General features: G+C 31.2%; 1 protein-coding gene across 3 annotated transcripts in view; it reads right to left on the bottom strand.

The window, feature by feature from the left end:
* The window catches only part of Dach1 (dachshund family transcription factor 1), a 395,583-nt gene that overhangs the window by 118,504 nt on the left and 250,754 nt on the right, over window positions 1-26,325 (bottom strand). For 2 of the 3 annotated variants that reach the window (XM_071611458.1, XM_027938084.2), the window contains exon 4: window positions 2,998-3,170. In XM_071611458.1, coding sequence (XP_071467559.1) covers window positions 2,998-3,170 — 173 coding nt within the window. Of the gene's footprint in view, window positions 1-2,997; window positions 3,171-3,613; window positions 3,770-26,325 lie in introns of all 3 variants that reach the window. The other variant, XM_071611459.1, reaches the window with a different exon arrangement.

Raw genomic sequence — 26,325 nt, 5'->3', positions numbered from 1 at the left:
TAGCTATGTTTTAAAAAATCTATGGGCACTAAAATTTGAAATACATAAGATTTTCGAATCTTTTCATTTTTAATCACTTAAAAATGTAAAACCATTTGTAATTAATGGGCCATACAAATGGTGGAAGAAAAGTGGATTTTGCCAAAAGGACATCTACCACATAGAATATCATTCACATTTCTATTTTCTCTTCAGAAGCTATTTCTTCTGTTATGGGAGAAAATCTTTATTACTTAACATTGCACTTTCAATCAACCTTCCAATCTAGAATATTCTCAGACCAACAAATTGCAGGCACTATTCTATTATCAGCATGGACCAAATAATTGTTCACTGTGACATAGGGATCAACTGTTTTCCTTGGGAAAAAATAACAACTTTCTCCAAACTAAATTTAATCAATGTATGTCATGTGGGTTTACTAAAACACTTCTTAAACTATGAAGTCTGCTCACATACAAATTAAAAGAGGTTGTTTCATTATCCTATCTTCTCTAATTCAGAACATCTTACAGAACCAAGTTCTATAGCCAAATTTCTGCAAATATTTGTCCCAAGAAAATAGGACATGGGATATCACTATTATTTTATAGGTTTTGGCACATATTTTAAGATAAAAAGCTCCCTCACTTTCCCATTCCTTTTTTGCATATTTCCTTCCTTTTCTGTACCTACTTCCTCTCTATTCCTAAACTTTAATATTGGAAACCACAAAAATGTTGCTGACTTCCAATAATCTAGTCCTGGATTTCTTTGTAAAATTCTTCCACAGGAAAATTTAATTCCTCCTACCTAAACTTAGACAACCAAGGATTTATTAAAATGTGCTCCCCTATCAATGTAAATATTCTAATTAATATTAGATATAGCATGAATATTTTTAAAATGTGTTTATATTAAAAAATAAAATTAAACAAGTCTACTGATGTACCTTGTGGCTTTTGGATTAAGGAACATATAAGCCATCACCTCATGGCCAAATTATGTACAGGTCATAAGTAAGATACATATTATACCTATTATGATTTTTTTAAACTACTAAAATCTGCTTTTCTGTCCTATATTTTGCTTTATATATTAATGTAAAGCTTACCTAAATGGAAGATTACAAATAAACTTAGACTTAAAAGTATAAAAATGTATGATTACAAGATAATTAAAATATTAATTGGTAATTTTTTTAAATGTGCATAATCACATGTTATAAGTAATACCTAACAAGCACTAAGATTTTGCTAAAATAGCCAACAAACACAATAAGAACAACACTTAGGAGATTTTTGCCCTCATCTAAAACTTCTAAGTAACTACAATGAATGAACCAATTAGAATCTTAAATTCTCAGTAAAAACAATTACCAAAAATTATCATGAATTAGATAATCTAGTGATAACCTTGATTAACCAGTCACCTAGTAACAGAGGAACACTGTAAGTCATTCCAAAGAAAAAAGAGTTTTAAGAAATTTTCTTGCCAATTCCTTGGCCAATAATGATATGGCTGGTCTTCACTGCCATGTTCTCAGGTAGAGATTTTTTAGTATTGATTTTGGTCTTCTATAATGCATTTTGTGATTTTCCTCTAGTAATTACATTCAAAAACTGATATAAGGATCTATTTTACAGAGCCATTTTTATAAGAAAAATTTCTGTTTGCATATTAATCAACATTCTGTTTAAGTGGTAACAAGGCCTTTTTTTTTTAAGAAAAATACGAGACATGCTCCAAAGACTAACCTGAATTCAAGTGTATTTTATTCAGAAAAAAACATGTGATTATTATGTCAAATGAGGATTATGCAGCAAGAAGTATTTTTTATTTAGATTAAAAATTGATGATTGATGATCTTTTTTTTTTTTTTTTTCGTAATTGCTTGGAATTCCACACAGAGCTTCCTGCATTCCAGGCAAGCACTCTGCTACTGAACTACACTCCTGGCCCTTATTTATTTATTCATTTATTTAATTTTGAGACAGGATCCCACTAAGTTGCCCAGGTTAGCCTTGACCATGCAATAATTTTCCTCAACCTCCTGAGTAGCTGGGATTACAAACACAATCTACTGTTTTTAAAATAATGTTATTGTATTTTTATACATTTATTTTATTTATTTACTTTTATATGGTGCTAAGGATTGAACCCTGTGCCTCACTCATGCTAGGCAAGCACTCTACCACTGAGCTACAACTGTAGCCCCACAATCTATTCTTAATGTTCTTTTGTATTATTTCTTATTCTTCACTAAATCTGACAATGACCACTAAAATATTTGGGTATAAACGAGTACAAATGCCCATTATAAAATGAAATGGACAAAAAATTATATGTATATATGTATACCCAATACCCATATAAGATATACACATACTTAAATTATACACATATATAACAGAAAAAAAGATAAAGCAGGGAAATTTATATATGTGTGTGTATATATATATATGTACACACACATGCAAATATGTTTGTGTATATGTATACACACAAATATTAAGTTTACATAACCATAATGTTAATTTCCACTCATAGTATGTTTTTAAATTTACAATAACTCAACTTTATTACTTCATTTAGTTTATGCATCCACATTATATTATCCATTTTTTAGATGTTGAATAAATCACAAAGACTGAGTTACGGGCCCAAGGTCAATAAATAGATGATTTTAATCCTTTTGGTTGTCTGATTCTCCATACTTAAAGATTGATAACACTACATGCACAAATCACATACTTATATGCATCATACATACACACCTACAAGTAAAAACACACACTTGAACTCTGTGTTTTAATGTTCTAAGTTGTCTGTCTTAAGAGAACTTAACTGAAGCCTCTCTAAACACTGTAACCATGGGGCTACTTAATTATGAATAATTTTTCTCATAACCTATTTACTATCACTTAGATTTTAGAGGTGACTTTTACTTATGGAATAAGAAAATAGATTAAGACATAATGACTTATTATCAACATTATATAACAAGAAAACCATTACCTTAATAACAGATGTCTCAACTCTGGATGGAGGACTCTGAACTTGTGCTGCCGCTGCCATGTTTGCAATGGTGCTGAGGTGGTTCATCTGGCTCATTGCCATGGTGACAGACGCTGGAGGTAGGCTTACAGGAATTAGAGGATGGGGCATCATCATAAAAGGAAGTTCCAGTCCTATAAAAAATACACATATATCATCATTGTGCTATTCCAAGTAAAACCATGGAATGTGGCATATCACACTTATTAAAATCATTATGGACATGAATCACTAAAAATTGAAATATATTATAATAAAAGCAGTCAAAGAATAAATATGTCCCTCTTTGTATGCATGACAATATCCACTCACCATTCAGGAAAATTGGTTTTCAACTAACTAGTTTGGTGCCATGGTTTATCATATTACCATTTTCATGTGTTTTATACAGATGGTCAGTTCTTTGCTACATTATTCCTGTGATCAGTCTAAAATCTTGAAAGAACTAGAGTTTTCTTTAACTTATTATCATCAGCTGTCTAAATATAGTATATCCATTTATAAAGTCCTGTTTTACTATCTAATAATTAAACATTTTTTAAACTGTCATTTTTATTGCTAAAAAATGCCATCGTACCATTTGGCAGAAGGTGGCTGTGCTGAAGATGGTTGAGAGGATGACTAAGTGGAAGGCTATACACTCCAGGCATGCGGGGATGGGTAACAGAAGCCTGAGATCCCTGGGATGGGGAGGAGTACAGTGTTTCCTTATCCCAAGAACCATCACTGCTGCCTGTGGGGAATGAATATAAATTATTTGGATATGATATTATTCCCAAAATTCCAATAACTACTTTGAAATGAGGTTTTAAAAAATGCATATCACTGCATTTTATTTTTCCTTTTCTTATTTCTTACATAAGGATCTCAAGTTTTTGAAAAACAATGCTTCTGTAACATTTAACCTATATGTGGAATTTAATCCTGTTTGACTATCAAATTTAATGTTAAAGGGACTCTTATAGAACTAGATAGTTACTGCTTGGAACTGAAGTATCCTGATGGTTATGTAATGCAAAGTTATTTTTGTAGTAAATAGTATCCTACTCACCATTTAGATTTAAAATGCTTAACTTAATTCCACCATGAAGCTAAAAATAGAATCATTAAGTGCCTAACTTAGACATTATATATAGAACACAAAAAGTGGCTTAATGAAAGACAAACATGTCAAAGCAAAACATTTGTTATGTGTGAATAAACACATCATTTAGTTTCAAATACAGAGAAACAAATTTATTATTGTGACAATGTCATCATGCATTTGCAGGTTACCATTTCAAGATGGGCTGCAATGTTTTAGCTATAAAAATATCATGAGGGTTATGATTATAGCTCAGTGGTAGTGCACTTGCCTAGCATGCAAGGAGTCCCTAGGTGTAATTCTTAATACTGCCAAATAAATAAATAAATAAATACATACATACATACATAAAGTAAAAGTACAATGTTGAAACACTTTAGTGGAACATTTCTTGGAAGGTGCTTGTAAACCATTTCAATTCATACGTGTCCTCAAATTAAATTAATAATTTATTCCTTGATAGAATCTGTTAAATACATAAACTTGCAACTTAAAAATTTTTAGTAATATCCCTGTCAGCTTATGAGACTTTTATTTCTTAAAAGAATGAAGAAATCATATTTTCACATAATATGTAAGGAAACAGCAAAATTGGTAAAACTCCAATTTAATGCTTTAGCTCTACTGAAAGACTCATTGTAAAATCTCTATGACATAGTTTTTAATGAAGAATATTTAGTTACTGCCATGATTTTCTTCCATGTACTTCATGAAGACAGTTAAGGTTCAATATAAATTCAAACTCATTAGCTCAATACTGTCTGGATCTTAGAGTAAATTGTTCAGAAGTGGGTAATGAAAACTCAATTCAAATTCTTCAGCAATCAAACAAAGCAATTTTATTAAACAATGAAAAGAATCAATTAAAATGGATATCTTTATTATCTTTATTATTTTACAAGAAACTATGACAGCTTTCGGTTTAAAAAAAGGTTTATAGCTTTATACAGAAATGACTCACATAAAAGAAATTTCTCCAGCCTGCTCCTACACTCCTACACTGTTATATAAAGATTCACTTTAATATTCACCAATTTATACACCTTGGTCCTCTACTCATCACTTTTTGACACTTACAGCAGTCAAACATGCAAAACTATACATATATGAATTTTCCAAATGTCTAATGTCAAGAGTATTATGATAAAACATCTTAAATATCTTCACTTTACACTGCCTTTACCAAAGCATGTGCAAACTTTTTCAATTACATATTTAATCCATAAAACCTGTTAAACTTGAGATGTAAATTTAAGATATAAAATATCAAGATAAATTTCTGATTTAATTATTCTTTTTTGGGGGGGGTACCAGGGATTGAACTCAGGAGTACTTGGCCACTGAGCCACATCCCCAGCCTTATTTAGAGACAGAGACTGTGACTCGCCATTGCTGAGGCTGGCTTTGAACTCATGTTTCTCCTGTCTCAACCTCCTGAGCCGCTGGGATTACAGGCGTGCACCACTGCCTCCAGCTTCATATCTCTTTTGTATCACAGTATATTGGTCCTCTCTGTTTGGTTAAATATCAATAATTGATAGATGAATTTTCTATAGCAATTCTCTAATACTAGAATGGATTTCTCACTACCTAGAATTTTTGCTCTTAGCTTTCTCCACCAAGCATCATTTGTTAAATACTCATGATGTTAGCTCATATGGGTAATAAATAGAGCAAACAATTAAGAAACTAAATCTGATGAAAAATATACAATATATTAACCAAGTCATCTGTGATTTCTGCATTATTTATAACATCCTTCTCCTCTATTAGCATGAATAAATAAGGAATGAAAATAGGCTACTTCAGAATAAGACATGCCCATCATTATTAAATGTATGATTCCAAGTGTTTTAGTTTAAGCCAATATTTATCACAATATAAGCTAATATATATGTACTTTGCCTACACACAAACACATACATGCACATGAACATACCTTTAAGATTAAGGTTAACTACTATGACTTTCAGGGACAGCAGCAGGATCAATAAATTTAAAACTTTCAAAGATTTGGCAGAGGAAGATAGAAAAGAACTGATTCCTTTTTCTTTTTCAATTCTTATATGGAACCACACTACTTCTTCAACTTTACAGTGAAATAAAAAGATGAACCTGATAGAACCCTAATATCATGAAAGAATATATTCTGTAATAGGTGGTAGTCACATGCATATAAAACTCAAGGTGTAATTAAAACATAAAATGGAAAAGAGGCAAGGAAAATCGTCATGAGTTCTTGAAAAGACTCAGTGCACCAAGTTGTTGCTCATTTCATCTCTATAACCATGTTTCAATGTAAGGTGGTGAGACTGAGTGCAGAAAGGGTCTCCCAGACCTAGTCCTGAATGCAGGCAATATAGAAGCACTGGCTGGACAATACCACAGGCATAAGCATATCTTAACTGGGAATAAGCAACACACACTTATTCCCAGTTCAGATATGCTTATGATATCTGATGTCTGTGATGACATCAAGTGACCGAACTATGTGCAACATGAAGTGTGGCTACAATTGCTATGGAGTGATTTGGGTGGGATAAAAATTTACAAATATATAGTCATGTAGCAGCCAGATGTAAGTAGGTACTAGAATGTAAGATGGAAAATTGGAATTAACAATTGATTATGAATTTTATCTCCAGCCCTAAATAAAAACTTATGCATTTATATAATCTAAAAAATTCATTTACCCTGCATAATTATACTGATATTAAAAACAAACCAATAATTGCATATTAAGTCTCAAAGAACTGCTGGCTATGGTGGTGCACACCTGTAATCCCAGAGTTTGGGGAGGCTAATGCAGGAGGATTGCAAGTTCAAACCAGCCTCAGCAACTTAGTGAGGGCCTAAGAAACTTAGCAAGAACCTGTCTTAAAATTTTAAAAATAAAAAAATAAAGGTGCTAGAGATGTGGTTGAGTTCCCCTGGGCTCAATCCTTGGTACAAAAAGGAAAAAAAAAAAGATTCAAGGAATTTATATGTAAAAGGTGATTATATTTAATGTTCATTCTGTGTAAAAGATGAGCATTCATCAGAGCAAACAAAGTTATCTTAAGATTTAGTGTAACTGAAGTTCAAATACATAATAACTAGGTATCAAAGGTCCTCTCTTTAGTCCCTCCTCACCCCAATATTAAAACATAGTTATAGGGCTGGAGTTGTGGTTCAGTGGTAGAGCACTTGCCTAGCATGTATGAGGCACTGGGTTAAATTCTCAGCACGAAATATAAATAAGTGAATTAAATAAAGGTCTATCAATATTATTAAAAAAACATAGTGTCTAAGAAATGAAAAAGTTTGGTGAACTTTATTAGCCTTTTTATGGGCTCAGACAGTTTTCATTAATTTGCTCTCTTTTTGTATTTTGTCTGTACTTTGTAACACATTATTTGATGATAGGAGAGACTTTAAATACAGAAAACATACACCTCAATTTTGAAAGCTATCTTTACTATAAGGATAACCTGATATTTGAACAGTCAGAGCTGATAGGTTACAAATATAAAATGGCTTTATTTTTCCTTTAATTACTGACTTCAAATACTCTTTGCAAGCTTCCCTTTTCTGTACTTTAGCAGCCTTGGGCAGATTTTGAGTATAATCAATTCATTCCACTTCCTCATACTATCAGCATTGACCCTTTCTAGAACTTAGGAACAAATGAGACTTTTGTCTAGCTTGTCTTCCTCTTCTCTTTCTGGGTAGCTTGAAAATAGTTCTTGCCCAACTAGTTCCTGCTTAAATTCTCCCGGCACTGCAATTCATGTGCCTATGCCTAATAGGCTATTGACATCTTGCATTAACAGGTGCCTAAATGCTAAGCATCTCCTAGGGGGCAATGTCTGGTGCTTTCAGTGGGGCCTGCAGGGGAACCTTCTAATGGCACAAGATCCTGACAATGGAAATCACCAGTTTTGTGCACTTCTAAGCTCCTTAACGTTCAACTACCTATTGATAGTAAAGCCTTTCTTCTGATGTTGGTCCTCTGGATATGGTGATGTTCTTTCTTTCCACCTTTCTACTTCTCCTCAATACCGCTGAAATACGTAACAAAAACAAATCCACAGTTTACTACAAAGTAGAAATCCAGCTATGAAATAAGGTGTAAGCATCTTCAATCCTTGAGTAATTATCTTGGAACTTCACTCCCTTTACCTTGGTAATAAGGAAGCATGCTTGAACAGAGATTAACAAGCCATGGCCCTACCTGTTAGATGTTGTCTCTTCATTAAAACGACTTCTTCAAATCCCCCTTCCCTGTGGCAGTCCCCTCTGATAAACAGGAAGACAGTATTCATGGAGTCTGGAGTAATAGTTAAGATAGCAATTCTGGTTTGGCTGAGCATTGATCTTTTTTGATTGTCTTTGAAATGAGAAATAACTGAACCCTTTTATTCATTATGCGGTAGACTACAGAAATATTATTTTCAATATCCTATTACATAACCTATTAAACAGAATCTACAAGAAAAATGACATTATAAAAATAAAATTTTTATAATTAATTCTTACATGTAAATTGAAATAAGTGAAAGGATATATTATTTCCCAAATTAACAAGCTTTATGTTATTTAGATAGAAGTTCAAAGAACAATGTTTTCTATGAATAAAAATTTTAAAAATGATTGAATGTAGAGATAATAATAAAAAAGATGATATATTTGATTTTTTGAAGCACAATTTTTAGGCAGAAAAGAAAACAGTTTTAGGGAAGAATATTGTTAGATCTCTTTATTAAAAATGTAAAAGTTTTTTTACTGCGTTATAAGTATCTACTTTTTTAATTGATTTATCTCATTTTTAACTATATCTGACAAGGATTGGTTCTAAAAGAGAAATCCAAACTATTTTTTAAATGAGTTTTGGATAGAATGTAAATAAGAGAAGCAAATAAAAAATCAGAGTGACATATAAATATAATTCCTTTTAAATCAGCATGCATTAAAATAATAAAATTATACTAAAATATTATTATCCTTTATGCCTAGGTGACATGTAACTAGTCATTCTGATTTTCCCACAGGCTGACCCTGATAAAGGAGGCAAATCTCAAAGGGACTAACGGTCACACCACTGCTTAGTGAGTGACACTGATAGATTGTGACAGGAACCTGACATTGTCAAGATTTGTTTACAATGAAAATGACGGCAAGAGTGGGCACTTGCTCCATACCATTGGAGACCACTTAGAAGAATGTCAACTCCATCTTAACAATGGAAACAAGACAACTAAGTAAAAGCAAGTACTAGTCACAGGTGCTAAGGACATTCAGCGGTTACTTCAGAGGTAGATGAGAATAAATAAGTAATCTTTTAGTGGATTGATTGCAACCTAATAAAAACGTGATACAAAATGTCATTGGCAACACTAGTGTTTCACATAAACATAATAAACAGGCATTTCATGAAATATATAACATAGTTTTTAATTTTATTTTTGTTTTTTTTAATTTTTTTTCTTAACTAGCTGAGCTCAGCAGAGCTTCTTTAGCAAATACAAATGGAGAAATCTGGAGTTTTGGTTAGATTTCAGAAACTATTTTATATACATTATGGAAAGAAGAAATCTTTTTAAATTTTTAATTTAATTTAATTTTTAATTGACATGTAGGAGTTATATATGTATTTTAAAATTACCATGTAATGTTTAGAGGTATATTAGGGGCACAATCTAAAATAGAACATTTTTGTTACTGTTTTTGCCTTTGTTTTTTTGGTGCTGGGGGTCGATCCCAAGGCCTTGTGTGTTCTATGTCTGAGCTAAAACCCCAGCTAAACTGGAACATTTTTAATTGTGACCCTGATTAATTAAGTTAAATGTCTTAGCAAAGAAAACCTATAAAGTGCCTCTTGTTTGGTATCATAAAATAATACCCACAGAGTAAACCAAATCTAAACACTAAAATTTATATTTGCACAAATATCTTTGATTTGGAAGTTTTAGGGGAAACACAACTGCTTTGCTGTCATATAACAAATATTACTTCATTTAACTTTTGATGAAATTATTTTTTTCTTGGAAGTAAAGAATAGTACTGTCAGGATTTATAGCCATTCCATATAAATGATATGGAATGATTCCATATAAATGATAAATATATCATTTAGGTAAATATGTTACTTTCTAAGCCATAATTAGTTGTAGTTTCTTTTGCTATCATTAACTAATTGTTACTCTGTGCTACCTGAGTGTCAGCTATTTGATAATAGGAATTTGAAATTATGCCTGTATAAGGGGAAATCTATTTTAGCTTGTGATGTTTTCTCTTGAATTATGAACTATTTTATTTTCCATATAATGGTGATAATAGCATACAGGTGCTCTTAGGAGGCTTTGACTCATTATCACTTGGCTAACCTAAATCTGCTAACCTAAATTTCTTCTCCTATTTGAGATGTTTCTATTACTCTATTTACTCCATAGTGTTGTTGAAAGAAGCAATAAATTGACACACTGTACAAAGTGACATAAAATAATGGAAACTCAAACAGCTTACTTTAAAAGCTGGCTTGAATATTATTTACCATAGCTAAAAATTTTGTTGAACTTAAAAGACTAGAAAGCAGATAGTAAAATCCAGAGCCAACATTCAAATGACTAAATGCCAGATGCAATATATTAGAAAGATAATTAAAATGTAGGCAGACACTATTATATTTTTCTTTCTTTATTTTTTAATCCTGTGAATCTTTGGAGAATTATGGAAAACAAGAGCAGCATTAGGATACTTAAATACTAGTTTCAATTTTAAATAGCTTTGATTTTGAACTCATGAAATAATTTAGGATGAATTACTTTATATACAATGCAATACTTTACATACTTTCCCTTATTTCCTATCAAATTCCAGAAAGTTTTGATGCAACTTAAAAGAAATAGAGCTATTATTATAAGGATAAAAGGTTAAATACTATATGTGTAGAAGAAAGAGATAATTATATCAGAAAATACTTTGCTTTTTGATGCCACCGTTGTCTTTGGACTCATTAGCACTATACTCTAAGTGTTAAGCAGGTAAAACAGATCCCCAAAACAAAACAAAGCAAATAAACTCAGGCTTGAACCAAGTAAATAGTTGTACGAGAGCCAGCATAGGGAAGGAAATACTAGCCAGATTAGTTTGCATTGACTCCATATTGAAATGTCTTATTAATATGGATATAACCTATTAGCAATCAGCGGACAAATTATTTTATTCAATAAAAAAATCTTGAAAACTGATTCTTTAATTTTTACAGTTTAAAAATAATTCTATCACAGACAGTGGACAATGTATAAATGAACATCCTGGGTATATATTCAAGCTTTCCAAACTCAAGTATAATCATACAGTTATTAAAAGTAGCTTTGTATAATGTATCTATGCAACTTTTATATCTTTTAGTCTTTCTCATTACTGGCATCCATGAATTTCCACCTTCTCCCACTTTAACTCATTAGATTATTTTTCATTAGGCGAACAAATGAACTAGAATTTCTTCTGAGGATTTTGTAATTTCCCTATAGATTCACAATCACCTTAAATAAAATTTCAAGGTATACTTTCTATACTGATAGTAATCAATTTCAAGGTGTACAACATTAATTCATATTCATGTATGACTGTTGACTATGGTCAATTATAGAGTTTTAATCTCCATAAATTCATAGTGTTTTCAATTTCAATTATATTCATGTTGAAACGAAAAAAAAATTTGAGGCAAAATTGTTATTGTCCAAAAAGCATAAAATTCTCATAGATGGGATAGCATGCTTATGGGGACTATATTGATATTTCTTGCGTGTATGAATCTCAGTGTTAAATTATCTCCTCTACAGTCCTGTTTAGCCTCAAAGAATAACATTACCAGCTGGTTGTATAAGCCAGAAAGATAGAAATCATCCTTATCTTTTCCTTTCTTACTGTGCACCACCAATATCCAATTGCTTTTCATGTCCTGTTGATTCCATCTATGTAATTTATCTCTACTGTTTCTATCTCAGCTGTTGTAATCTGTTTCAAGGACCATTGTTACTTAAAAAAAAAAAAAATCTTACTCTTTTACTCCCTTGCTTAGAGGTTTTCAATAGTTTCCCATTGGTAGGGGAAAAGCTCCAAATTATTTTGGCTTAAGGTAAGCTCCACATAGTCAGGCCTATGTCTCTTTTGCTGTTATATTATCCCCAACATCTAACAAGAAAAAACTTTCAGTCAGGTTTTGAGCTGAGAGCTACAAACCGAGATCAGTTTTGATATTCATGTGTGGTAAACATCAATGTGCATTCCAAAATAAGATATGACCTCTGTTACAGATCAACTTGTAGCATGGTAAAGAGATACACAAATTCAGCATGTATTTACACAGTTACATCTTTACTGGAATGGAAGATCGAGAAGATAAAGAAGAGTAAATGAGTTTGACATTTTGAAAATAAATTTGACAGAACTTGGTAGAGATTGACAATTGTTGGTTGGAAATATGGGACTAAAATTTGGAAGAAAAGCAGATGCTCAGAGAGGAAGATTTGAAAATCATGAGTTCTTAAGTGTAGACCAAGTCATGATGTGCTAAGATACTATGAAAAAATAAAAGTATTTTTACAATAATCCACACAAGTCTCAAGTAAGCCAGTCTGAATAGTTTAAAAAATAAAAATCTGGAGGAGCTGGGCAAGAGTAAGCAAATATTGGTGTATGACTTCCAAAATGTAATAAAAGTTATGCAAGTTAAAATAAATTCTCATCAAAAGAGCTTGTTAATCCATTTAATAATATTAATGTCTCTCCATTTATTCTCAAATAATTGTTCTTTTAAATAACATAATCAATATGAATACACAAATGCCTGGCATATTTTCAGCCCTCAATACTGAACAAATCAATGTATAACTTTATGACTAGATTTAAGGACAATAATCCTAACTGCTATTTAAGGTAGACTGTTTAAACAGAGGGGGGAAAAAGCAAATATTCACAACTAAGCATAATCTGAAATGGTATAGTAGCTCAACCTGTAATATAATACTCATGATATCCGGTCATTAAAAGTTCTTCCTCTTATGAATATTATGGAGAGAGGTGGCTTTAGAGGGACTGCATATAACAGAGAAGTTATATGTTATATGATATATATATAATAAATAATATTGTACTATGGTGTAGATTACATGCAGGTGGCAGGCTTGTTGAAAGCGGCTGTTTATATGAAGCTGTCTCATTCTTCCCATACTTTCTATTATGCACAGTGAGGACATTCTTTTCATGCACTTTTCATCCTCATCCGTTTTTCATGTGCAAGCAGGGGAGGAGGTTTTCAAGGTCAAAATGACCAATAAAATTTTGGTTGCTGGCAAAAGGAAAAACACTTAGGAAGATTAGGAGTAATATAGATAATTTCATTTTTACCTACATACTGCAATTTGGGAATTAAAGATAAGCACTAATTTTTATCACAAGAATAAATGGTTATAGTAGTCTTTGGTAGATTTCTATTACAATGTGAATCGAAATAAGCAAAATGATTAGAAAAAATTTTTAAATTAGGATTGATTTTCTGACAATATCAACACTCATAGGTCACTATAAAGTGAAATTTAATCATCCTTATTCGTTTCTATTTAAAAATTATCTAGTGTAACTATTATACATGTAATGTGAACAATGAAGAATATAAGGAAGTATGCTACCTAAAGTCACATAATGATTAAATGTCAAGAATCAAACCTAGAAGTAGCTTTTAAGTTCATTTAAAATAAAAACCTTCAAGGTGGTTTTTCACAAAATTGGTCACATATGTTTTGTTTTTCATTTCTCCAATATTTTTTATTCTAACATCAACCTGTAAAAGGCTAATACTTAGTGAAAACATAAATGATGAGTCATGAATCTAGCATATTTTTAAATGGTCAAACAAAAAATCAGAAATTTAAACAAACCTTCAATTTAAAAAACTAACATCTATCTAAATTACCATTATCTGGTAATAATAGTCATAAAGCTATTGCATTTTAAATATCTTCAATGTAAAGAGAAATATACCTATTAAAATATGCCTATTAATCACTCTCCTTAATAAAAAACTGTTATTTCCCTTTGTGATTATAAAATCTGTTATACTTTCAATATTTCTTCCACTATTAAAATATTATGCCATTTCTACTTTTTTTTTCTGATTCTATCATACATATTCTCTCAGATCCTTACTGGAGGGAAAGCCAGAACTACAGTCAACAGTTCCGCTTCCATTTTGTTGTGCCTGCTTTAAGAATTATGGTCACCTGTGTAAATACATCTTGCTAAATTTACAGCAAATGTTACTCTTAATTAAAGTAAGTTGTACTGAGTAACTTTTAAAGATTTCAGAAGCTACACTAAACAAGCTTTTTCAAAACAAATATATAAGAACTTCCCTTGATTAAAATGATCTTCACAGAAATTATTTTCTCTTTGATAAGTTTTGGAATTTTGTTTTATAGCCTTTCTGTGAAGAGCTACTTTGACAAAAAAAAAAAAAATTAGTGTATATTTTGCATGTTGGTATAAATACCTTTGAACAATAAAAATTTAACTGTGCTCTAGACACACTGCTAAACAATAAAACAAAAATGACTTGTCTTTTAATTGCTCTGTGTGAAAACTCATATAACTAGTATGGTGAGTATTCTTCTTGTATTTATTTATTTTAAAACTAATTCATAAAAGTATGAATTCATAAAAGTATGTTTAAGAACAGAAGACTAGAAGACAGCTTGAGACTTTTTTCCAGTCCTTCTTTTTCTTTTCCTTTTTATTTATTTATTTTTTTGTGTGTGTTAGGGCTTGAACCCAAGGCTTCAGGTGTGCTGGAAATGCAATCTACTACTGAGCTAGACCTCCAGCTCTTAAGGCTGGACTTTTGAACTGTGTCAAATATCTTATGAACTTAAAAAAAATAATTTTTGTAAGACTTTTTATGATGTGCATATATTAAGGTTAATAGTAATATATTTTTCAATTCTGCGTGAGAAATAAGACGGCTTTGAAAAATACTTAAAGTTTTTGTTTATCCAACAGTTAATCTTCGGCTGCATATTGAAAATCGTAGAGAGGAAGGGAAAGAAACATATCAAATGGAAAAATATCATATCAGATGGAAAAAATAATGAAATAAGGCACCAAATGAATGATTTAAAAAATATCAATATGTAATCATCCAGATAACTAAATGCCAAGAGTACTAATGCAAAGAAACTGAAGAGGAATAAAATTCACAATGTGCAATTTGTTTTTCTGTTAATATTTGAATCAAAAATTATACCACAAATCATGCAGTGAAGTCATTCATTTATTCATTCTTTTAGTGTATAGTGAACAACCAACTGCTAGGCATTGTTGTAAACATTGGGGAAACAGCAATGTGAAAAGCAGATTAAAAAAAATCTCTATCTTCATATTATTTATGTTCTACTTGGTAGGTGGTTGATAATGGTGAGCAAATAAATAAATAAATATTGTATATTAACTGAGATACTAATTTGCAGGATGAGAGAGAATACTGTGTGAAGGTATGGATATGTGCACGTGTAAGCATGTGTGTTGGGCAGGTATTATTTTCAAAAGGTGTAGTAAGGTAATACTCTACTGAGGATGGCACCATAATGCATGATCCCTTTATTTTTCAGAAGAGGAAACTGAGATTCCGAGTGATTAAATGCTTGAGGTAACATTGTTCTTTAAGAAAAGAAACTTAGAACATGTTTCCTGAACCTAAATGACCTTAAATCCTTTCCAGTGTACAACAGAGCACCCCTAGTTCAGGGAACTGCCTGGGCTGTGCAGACAGGCAAAGACATACATAAATGGCAGGTCTGGATGACAGCTGGGAAACTCAATTGACTGAAAGAGTGAGCACATATTAGGGAAGCATCCAAAGTCAGAATGAGGTAGGTTAGGGCCAGATTATGAAAGTTCTCGGATGTCAGGATGATGAGTTTGGTCATCATCTTAGGCAGAAGAGAGATATGATTAAAGTGATGTATCAGATAGTCAGACCGAGGAGAAGGAACTCATCATCAGGAATAATCATCCTGAGTTTTGTCATCCACTACATTGACATTGATATGACCAGGGCACGAATCCCGATTCTCATATCTCATGCCACTGGAAAATTGATAAAATAGAAAACAAAATCTTGTGTTCTCTATCATTAGCGTTTTCTAAGAAGATGATTGAAGAACAAATTAGTTTCCAGAGCCAGACATGATAAAATTAAGTTGGGTGAGGACAAGTGGTTACCACATACTCTGCTTTGTATCTGAATCTGGTGGCTTTATTAAAATACTTCCTGACATGCAGTGAAGTTTTTTTTCTTCTTAAATACAGAGCAACTAACCTTAACTTATTTGAAAAACTTCCTATAAAAAGATATAGTTTACTCTTCCATGACAGAGGGCAACAGCTCAGTGGTGACTATGAGTCTGCAATGTAGAGTTCTTATAAGAAAAACAAGAGAATGCTCTGTTTTCCAGGATGCACAAATACTTTTTAGACCCTCTTTGAGTAACACAATTTGGGGATGGTAAAAAGAGAATGTTCTCCAAAAACTCAGGATTAGATAATAAAGCCTATGAAATGTAACAAGATTGGCTTTAATCTTTTATAGCAAAATTAAATCTAGGAATATGTTCTAATATGCACTGCTGTTTCTATTCAGTGCAATGCATATTACTGTTCTGTAGCACCTCAAATAACTGTTATCATACATAATATTATACCCATCAGCAGAGAGTAAAACAGTGGTTACTACACTGACATTGAAAAATATGCATCAGTAAAATACACATTCCAGATGTATTATCCACTTTGTTCTCTATTCATTACTGTTTTTTCACTCTTCACAATTTTTATATTCACTAGAACTCCCCAATACTGACCTCTTAAAAATAACCTTATATAATATGTATTATGTCGGCAATAGATTCTAAACGATGCCACGATATTTCTATATCTAATACTATATGTACCATCCACTTCAAATTCTACCTCAAAATATATAAAAAAGTACTTATTTTCTTCAACCTAATAAAATCCCAGAGCATAATGCACCTTCATTCCACCCAGGGTGGTTTTTCCTTTCTTTATCAAAACCATAAAATGATCTTATTATTATAAGTCTGTCATACCTAAAATACATGATAATTTTTTTTTTTAATTTGTATGTGATGTCTCTCTAATGTATATATCACTTACTGGAACGATTTTTGTTTTCATATCCTGAAGTTTTTAGGTTAACTTCTATTTTGATTTGGGAGTGTTAACACCTAGCTCAATGTAACATGGTAAAATAAATTTTCAAGCAGCTGGTTATGCATAGATTGCTTTTAAAAATTCAAAACAGCCCCAATAGCAAATGTCATTTCTTTCATAGTTACAAAATGCAAACTCCAAGTGTTTTATCCTAATGAATAAATGAGTTTGTCCTTTATGTATAAAATATAGTTTGTGTTTGTTGCACAAGTTTTTAATAATAGATGAATTTTAGGTTTGCTCCAACGTATTCAATAAAGTGTGATTAATTTGGTTTTTCAAAAATGCAAACTAGACATTACTATATTACTTTGCAAAATGCACAGCTTGCAACATTATTGTCTCAGTGGGATCTTAAATTGAATTGTAAAATGTGTCTTATTTCCAGTTTGATTTATGTAAGAGATAGTAGTGGATAATGCCCCTTTTGAAGTTTCATTGCTTTGTATGAACAAACAGAAACCTAAAATTCATGGTACAATTTATTAAGGCCCAAAGCAAACTTTTAGAATTCGTGAGGTTTGACTGAAATGAAAACTTACAATGGACCCAGAGCTCCACATTTTCAAGAAAACAACTTTTTTGAAGTTTCCTATTATGATGGATTATACAACACATTTTTGACATTTTCTGTGATTTTTATTATGATATTTCACATAATTACCAAATCATGTTTTTCTCTAAAAAAGCTTTCCTGTGCCCTGAGAATTAATCTATGATACCATTTAACTTGGCTTTTTGAAGTAAATATCACCAGATAAAAGCCAGCTGGATCTGAATAATAGGATACTTGAATGGATGTATTAGTGTTTGAAAAAGAGAGTACAAATCTTCTAAAAAGATTAATTTCCATAAAAAAGATAGCTCCCACATCTACAAAAGAATAAATTCAAAAACATAATAAACTCTCAGAAAGAAAGGTAGATTAAAGTAAAAGCTGCAGCACCTTGTTCCTGCAGCTGTTGTATAGCAATGATTCTGTATCAATTACATTTGGCTGGTCCTGTAGGGCTCTTCAAAGGCTCCTGTGAAAAGCCTGAATGTGGAATTTGTGTGACACCGTAAGTAATAACTTCAGCGATTAATTTTGATTCAACACCACATTCATTCTGATCTTACACTCAATATTTACAGTTTGAGAGAAGCTACAAAGGTTTGGATGGGAACATATGAACCAACTAAGGACACTTTTTTTCTCTTTCATTTATTAAAGATGTGGATATGAATTTTTCTTTGTCATGAAAATATTGCAGTTTTATCACACTACATAGTTGCTGACATCATCATGTAAAAAGACTTGAGTTGGCCAATGGACTTTGTTTTCAATATCCTGTTTCAAAATATGTCCCCTAATAAAGGCCATGAATTCTGTTCACACAACTTTTCTATTTTAGTTTGTACAATTACTAATAACAACAAAGTTTGACCATGAATAAATTCAGTGGTGAAATGTGCTTACTTTTTCATCTTGAATGACTCTCATGCTATTATCTCTAATACTTCTGTGAACCAGAGGTAAATGTAAGGATAAATTGAATTTTTGTTTTCAAATTTTGAATCCTAGAAACTGAAAATTTGTTTTAAAAATTAATGTAAAGATGCTATAATTTTCAAATGCAATGAAAATATGTATAAAAGGAAAACAGACAATATGATAGTATATTTCAATTCTCACATCATTTCTTCAGAAGAAACAACACAAAATAGTGAACCAAAAAAATCAGGATGGAGGGAGTTACTATCTAATCATAACAATGATAAAGATCAACTATGTAAGATTAGTAAATCAATTTGTCAATCACAATGATTTTACTGTTTGGACACAAACAAGCTGCTATTTTTCCTTGCCCTAATTGTTTTTCTATTATTTTTTCTAGAGTATACCACCACAAGCAACCCCAAAATGAAATGTACTATTTACCAATGTGTTCATATAAACTTGGCAAGTTGCTTCAATACAGTGAGACATTTAAATATTAAGTCAATGTCCATCATAATGGACATAAAAGACCTTGTGCCATATTAGTAAATATCACTACTAAATGTTTGTGACAATTTTTGATAGCAACTCAAGAATTTCTTGATCATACTTCTTCAAGAAAGCTGCTTTTAGTTAAAACATAAAAATGGTAGTTACAAGGTTTCTGCAAACATAACTGCCATTCCATTAAGGAAATGGTGCAGCAAACAGTAAATAGTGGCCTCAAGGGAAATGTAAGTATTGATTTTATTACTGTGTTGGTTGGTTGGTATTTGCAATTGTCAACTCTAATTTTGGACTATGCTTTAAGTATCCTGAAAACTGCTTAAGGAAAGGAGAAATATTAATTGGAAAATATTGATAATTATTGTTCTATAGCTATAAATATTATAAGATATTATTTCTTTTTGGCTTTTGATAGCTTGCATTTTTTAAATAAGAATTTTATTCTTGATATATAAAGTAAATAAATGACCAGATCATTTCCATGAAGTCAAATTATGTACTCATTTTATACACTATAAATCAGTCACTGACTCCAAGAATGAAGTTAATCACTATGAAAAGTGTAAACATTACACACTTTCTTAATTTTAGTTTGGAAATTTAACTTGAATTCATTGATACCAAAGTTTTCTTTCACCTAAAAAACTGAAATAACTATGAAACTAATTAAAAGTCTAGAAATTTCATCGTATTGAAATAAACTTCAACTAATAGCCTCATTAAATGTAAATCATCAAATGCTGAATAAAAGAACAAAATTTGCCAACTTAATATAATTAATGTTTTATATTATCATCATCATTATCTTCATCATCATTGATTTCCTTTTTACATTTCAGTAAATGACATTCACACATTTATGCTAAAGGTATAATTAAGAGCACAGATCATTTTCTAAAATCATGCCAGAGAGCAACTCTTTAAAATATGTAAATTTTCAACTATACCTAAGGGGCTGTAAATATAGTTAGTGTTAAACTTCCACAATTAACTGAAAGAAGTGTTTATGCTACACATAAATTTTAGAAATGTCCTCTATGGAAATCTAAAGAGGTGGAAATTAATATAAGGAAAACATTTAAGACTGCTTTTAGATTAAAAAAAAAAGCATTCTGGGGTTCATAAGCCACAGGTTATGCTATAAATGTTCCTTCTCAAAAGAGACTGAAAACCTGACACACCAAATCTTTATTATCACTAAATGTCAAGTTCCTATATTGTGACTCTAAGGAAGGGGTCAAAGGAAAACATGTTCTCATGATTTTCACATAAAAGTTACACTTAAAATATGTTTTAAGATATTTGGAGAGTTAAAGTACAACCCTGCTTTGACTAGGAAGATGGGGAATCTTTGTACATTCTGCATATACAATATTTTTTACTGAAGCAAATTTCTCAGTTCTAAAGATTTAAAATTTGATGGATAAATATATATACTGGCTTCAATGGTTGTATTATTGGCTTGAATCTAAGTTCTGCCATTTAGCATGGAGTTTGAGAGTCACAAAGAGTGTTTTGCCTATGCACTTTGGAATTCACCCCAGACTAGAAAGCCTTGCACAGAGACTGCCCTTCCTAAACATTTGTTGAAAGGGTACCATGCATAGAAAAAAATTAGTATGGAACAGTCCGGAACAGAGTTTAACTTTAAGAATAGAGGAAAAAAATTAGATCTCATGTAGTAATAATAATTGCAAAATCAGCAGAAATTTTTAAAGTAACTTTTAACTCCTTCTCGTTGCCTACCTTCCTGGGACCACTACACTGTTTTACAATGTCTTTGATTTTCAGGTTTCTAGTTTGAAACTCATTTTTTTTCCACTGCCACCATGTTTACCAGCAAAATTTAAAAAGCCTCTGGAGTAAAACATATTGTAAGTAGATGAGGATTTCTAATAATCAAAAAATCAAAAGTCTGGTTTATAATACATAATTCTATATATCAAACATTTTCAAATATTTGGATTCTGGTACTTCTTTATACACACAGTTATATTTAACAATATTTACCATATCAGAAATGAAAATTTGATATTTTTAAGAATTTAATTTTAAATGAGCACAAATTTATGAACTGCTAGCATAAATAACATACTCTATAATAGATAAATATAGTTCCAAAAATACAATGAGAAACAAAGTATTTTATACTTTTGCAAAACTCTGCAATGACTGGCTTGAATTAAACCATTTGGAATTTCACATATACTTCTGTTTTGTCTGTTATGAATCACTACAAATGAGTCACAAACCAGGTGGCTTAGGAAAACCTTCACTATACATCCATAAGAGAATGAGAGATAAAACAAAATACTATCTTATTATTACAATGAAGAGTTTTTTCACCTTTTGGACTCCCTGAAAGTGTTTGGGGACCCTATGATCTATGGATCCTGGGATGGCACTTTAACAAATGCTATGGTATAGGAAAACATTTTAGAATGATGAGGGCATTTTATGATGTCAATGTTATCTATTACTTTAGTATGTCAACTATTACTGTTATGACTTCTTACAGTAAGAACAGAACTAGAAAAGTTACTCTTGAGTTCCATAAAGAAATCTCATTACATGCATGTCAAATAACTGATAAAATTTCTTTTTTACTTCAAAGTAATTATTAGTGGCAAAGCATAGGAATTGGGTGAAAAGTTAGATGTGACTTTAAATATTGCCATTGCAATTTTCAGCATTAAGACTTTGCCTCAAATACTTCAACTGGAAAATGGGGATAACTCCTATTCACAGAGCAAGCACAGGACTGAAGCATAAAGTACATACAGTTAGGTGATTGATAAAGTCAGCAATGCTTACAAAGAAAAAGTCATAATTATTGTTACAGGCATTTTGGTGAGACAAAATGAAGACAAATTGTTATAGCAATTATGTGAGCCTCAGTCTCTCATGTATAATGCACCAATAATCAAGAAGCATCATGGTATCGTACAGATGTGATGAGTGTACACAAAGCACCTGTCATACATATAATATAAGGAGAAAGAGGACAAAACTTTGAATAAAAGGGAATATTATCAAGTCAATTTGGAGTTTGTAAAATTATGTACAGGAAATTTTGACCATTTTGAATAAACATTAAATTTGAGGGATTCAGATTTCAAAACAGAAAAATAGCTGACAGTATGAACATTAAAAGTTAAAAGGAGTACAGTTTGAAACATTCTGCTAGTCCAAATAGAATATGACAATCTGAATTCTCACATTGAAAAATGCAGTATTCTTTCCATATTACAAGGAATTCAGTTTCTTCAAGTAAATTTTATCTTTAGAATTTATACTGCCTCTATGGCCAGAATAGGCATTCAGAAAACTGTCATTCAAAATGAAGCCAATACATTATAATTAGCATTAATATAATGCTTTAGGTTTAGTAAAGCATTTTAATTTAGCAACATGCAATTTATAAGAAGCTGACTTAGAGTTCAGATTTTTAGAAACAAGAATAAAAGTGGTGCACAAGAGTGAATCTCCATACAATAATGGGAATAAATAATAAAGAGTTCATATATAATGCCGGATTGATTAATGTCAAAAATTGAGCTGGGACAATATAAAGTGGTTTGAGTGGGTTTTTTTTTTTCATTTTTTAATTTTTAAGCTAGCAGTTAATGCACAAAGACAGGAGCACTCTTTCACTGAAGATGGTATGAATATTCCGACCAATGTCTTATGACTATTTGTTTTATAATATCAGTGTATTAATATATTGTGACAATATTTTTTCTAATTGTCTGAATTCCAGAAAGTTAATCAGATCAGACGTTTTATGTGCTAACATTTTATGATTATCTGAAAGCTTTAACAGACAATGGCTCTAAATTATCTATCATATCAATGGTTGAAAGAATAGATGCTAACCCATTTTTGGATGACTTGGCTAATATGCTTTAATTGGTAAATGAAAGCCACACATTCTGGGTAATCAATAATATTCCCAGTGGCATTTTTATTTCTATCAAAATTTCATTTCTAGGTTCCCAGATGCATTCAAAGCAAGCATGAAAATTTAATTTTTAGACTGCAAAATGTCAGATGAATGTTATCCATTTTAAAATTCAAGAAAGTGCTGTTGAGTGGGAATATGTAGAAGAAAAAGAAAATAGCAAGTTTATGTATGCTTTGAGCCAAAAGTATTCATATTCCTTAACTTAAGAGATTTTAAAGGTCAATAATAATGGAAAATTCCAATTTTTTTCATCATCATTTCCCATGGTGAAGTAAGTAAAATATATAGAGTGACCATTAACAACTATAAAGGAATGAAGTTTGAGTTCTCTTTGAATTTAATGAATATGTTTTTGAAAATTAAAATTCCTAATTTTTCTAAGAAAAATAAACTCTTAATTATTTTAATTACTAGATTATGGCAAGTAGGTGTTAACAATATAATTTTCAATTAAAAACCTATATTAGCCATTTAGAAGAAAGATAATAACCTAATATGGAAGAAAATAAACTTCACAGTTTCATAACTCTTTTGATGTATTAAATGAAATCCAACTGATAAAGACATTAAATATATTTTTAAATACTATATATTAAAATAATTAGCCTGACTATGGAGATCTCTAATAAAAGGGAGTTTTTAGAAAGTTTTGGGATTCTACCTGTAAGTACATTACTTCGGTAGTTTTCAAAGTAAAAATAATGTTCTTAAAATATATACTTTATGTAACAGATCTAGGAATATATGACTGATTCTTATTGTTTAATGGAAGTTATTTAAGTTACTAAATATTCATTCTCAAATTCATTTATTTATAATTGCATGTTCAGAGATTTAAAGAGATATAACATAACTACCTACTAAGGAAACACCATTTTGCTTTTATAGATATTTTATTACATCAATGGAAATTTCTCTGTATCCTTCTATGACTAAGCTCATAAGCTATAACATAAAAATTACTATCAACAATGTAGACCAGCCATAAAATTCAATTAAAAATCCCTACATTTTAAGCAGTTATAGTAACATAATGTGTAAACATGAGCTGAAGTGATGTGTAGTTCTTAGAGCATGTCACATTTAGAAAATAAATGTTTTAACCATTTCCTTCTTACTTCTCAGAGCAAAGAATTTTGAAGGCCTCTTTTTTCTCTTTCGGTCTCTCGGGAAATGTTAACACTTTCATTAAAGAATATTAAATCTATTTCACAATATTATTTTTTTCTGTTTTTGTGCCATAAAATATATCACTCTTTATTCAATCTTTCATCAAATAATAGTTACAGGCACTGTTCTAGGGCACTGGGATTTGTGATGAGTAAAGTGGACAACAAAGTCCCAGAGCTCATGGGGCTGTCCTCCTAATAACTATCTACCATCTACAGGTAAAGTACACAGTGCATCATACCATGACAATTTCTATGGAGAAGATAAATAGGAAAGGAAGAAAGGGTATGTTTACATATTGAGAATGATGGTTGCAATTTAAAATACTGTAATCTACAACAGCCTCAATAAGAATGGAAATTTTCTCAATAAGAAGAGAACAGCTCTGGACAAAGAGAACTCCAGCAAGAGGGGAGAGCAGCAGCATTCCTAGAATATTTGGGAAATGGCGAGGAAGCCAGTATAGCTAGAGGGGAGTAAGTAAAAGTGATTGGGTGGAGAAGAGTTAGAGTGGAGGAACCCAAATATGTAGAGGATTATAGCTACTGAAAGGTCTTTATTATATGATGAAGGAGGTAAAAAATGAGTGATTGTATGGACACACTAGATATGGGTACCAGCTATAGGTCTAAAGTTTTGGGTATTAACAAGTTTTAGTCAGTTTTGGCTGCTATAAAATTTGCCATAGAGTATTAGGAGTGTAGCTCAGTGGTAGAACACTTGCCTACCATGTGTGAGGACCTAGATTTTATCCCCAGCACTGAAAAAGAAAAGAAAACAAACAAAAAACACAGATTGGATGGCTTCAACAACAAACATTTATTTCTCAGTTTTGGAGATTAGAGTTCAAGGTCAGAGTCCCAGCATAGTAAGGTTCTTCTTCCAAGTTGTGGACTGCTGACTTTTCATTCTATGTTCACATGATGAAGAGCGAATAAACTATCTCTCTGGACTCTTTTTATAAGGGCACTAATCTCATTCATTAGGGCTCTACCCTCAAGACTTCAATCCTCCCCACCTCTCCAGCCACAGAACTCTATCTTCAATTACTATCACATTGGGTTTACAGTTTCAAAACATGAATTTGTTGCTGGAGGATACTAACAGCAAAGTAAACAGAAAAAATAGAGATACCAATGACTAGCATGAGAAGAATAAACAGTTTTAATGAAAGAAGACAAAAATTTTTTTCTAGAGATTTTCAATTTGATATGTCCCAAACTTAACTTCTAGTCAAGTCACCATTTTGAGAGATAGAATCTACAAGCAGAGATATTAATGACAACATTTGGGTATTTTCTTTTTCATTTCTGGAATAATCAAATCAACTAATAAGGAAATGGTCTCCAATCCTGGATCTATTTCATAAATTGTTGTTTAAGTTTTCACTGGAAAGACTGTATCTCAAAAATATAAAATCACTCATTAAACATTCCTTTGTTTCCAGGATTCTCATTCAGAAGCTCATTTCTACATTTAACTCATTTACTGAATGGACACTGCTTGAAAATCACTGCTTCAAACACAAGGAGATGCATAGATCATACACTCTGTTCTCAAGGTTTTTCTATCCTATCATAGAGGAAATGATGCCAAAATACCAAGGTCTTTATACACTTTGAGAATTTTGAAGTTGATACACTTTCAGGAATGTCTTTTTTTAATATGCACTATATCTATATATATGGTGTTAAATCCATAATGTTTATAATATACAGTTTATTATAACTGTATTAGAAATATATGTGACTTTCAGAAAGTATGCAAACAAAGAGATGTATACTATGAGGAAGACAATGAGTTTAAGAAACT

This window comes from Marmota flaviventris, chromosome 4 (assembly GCF_047511675.1).
Source record: "Marmota flaviventris isolate mMarFla1 chromosome 4, mMarFla1.hap1, whole genome shotgun sequence".
NCBI classification, from domain to species: domain Eukaryota; kingdom Metazoa; phylum Chordata; class Mammalia; order Rodentia; family Sciuridae; genus Marmota; species Marmota flaviventris.
Note: the sequence above shows the minus strand (reverse complement) of the source record. Positions and strands in the feature narration are given on the sequence as shown.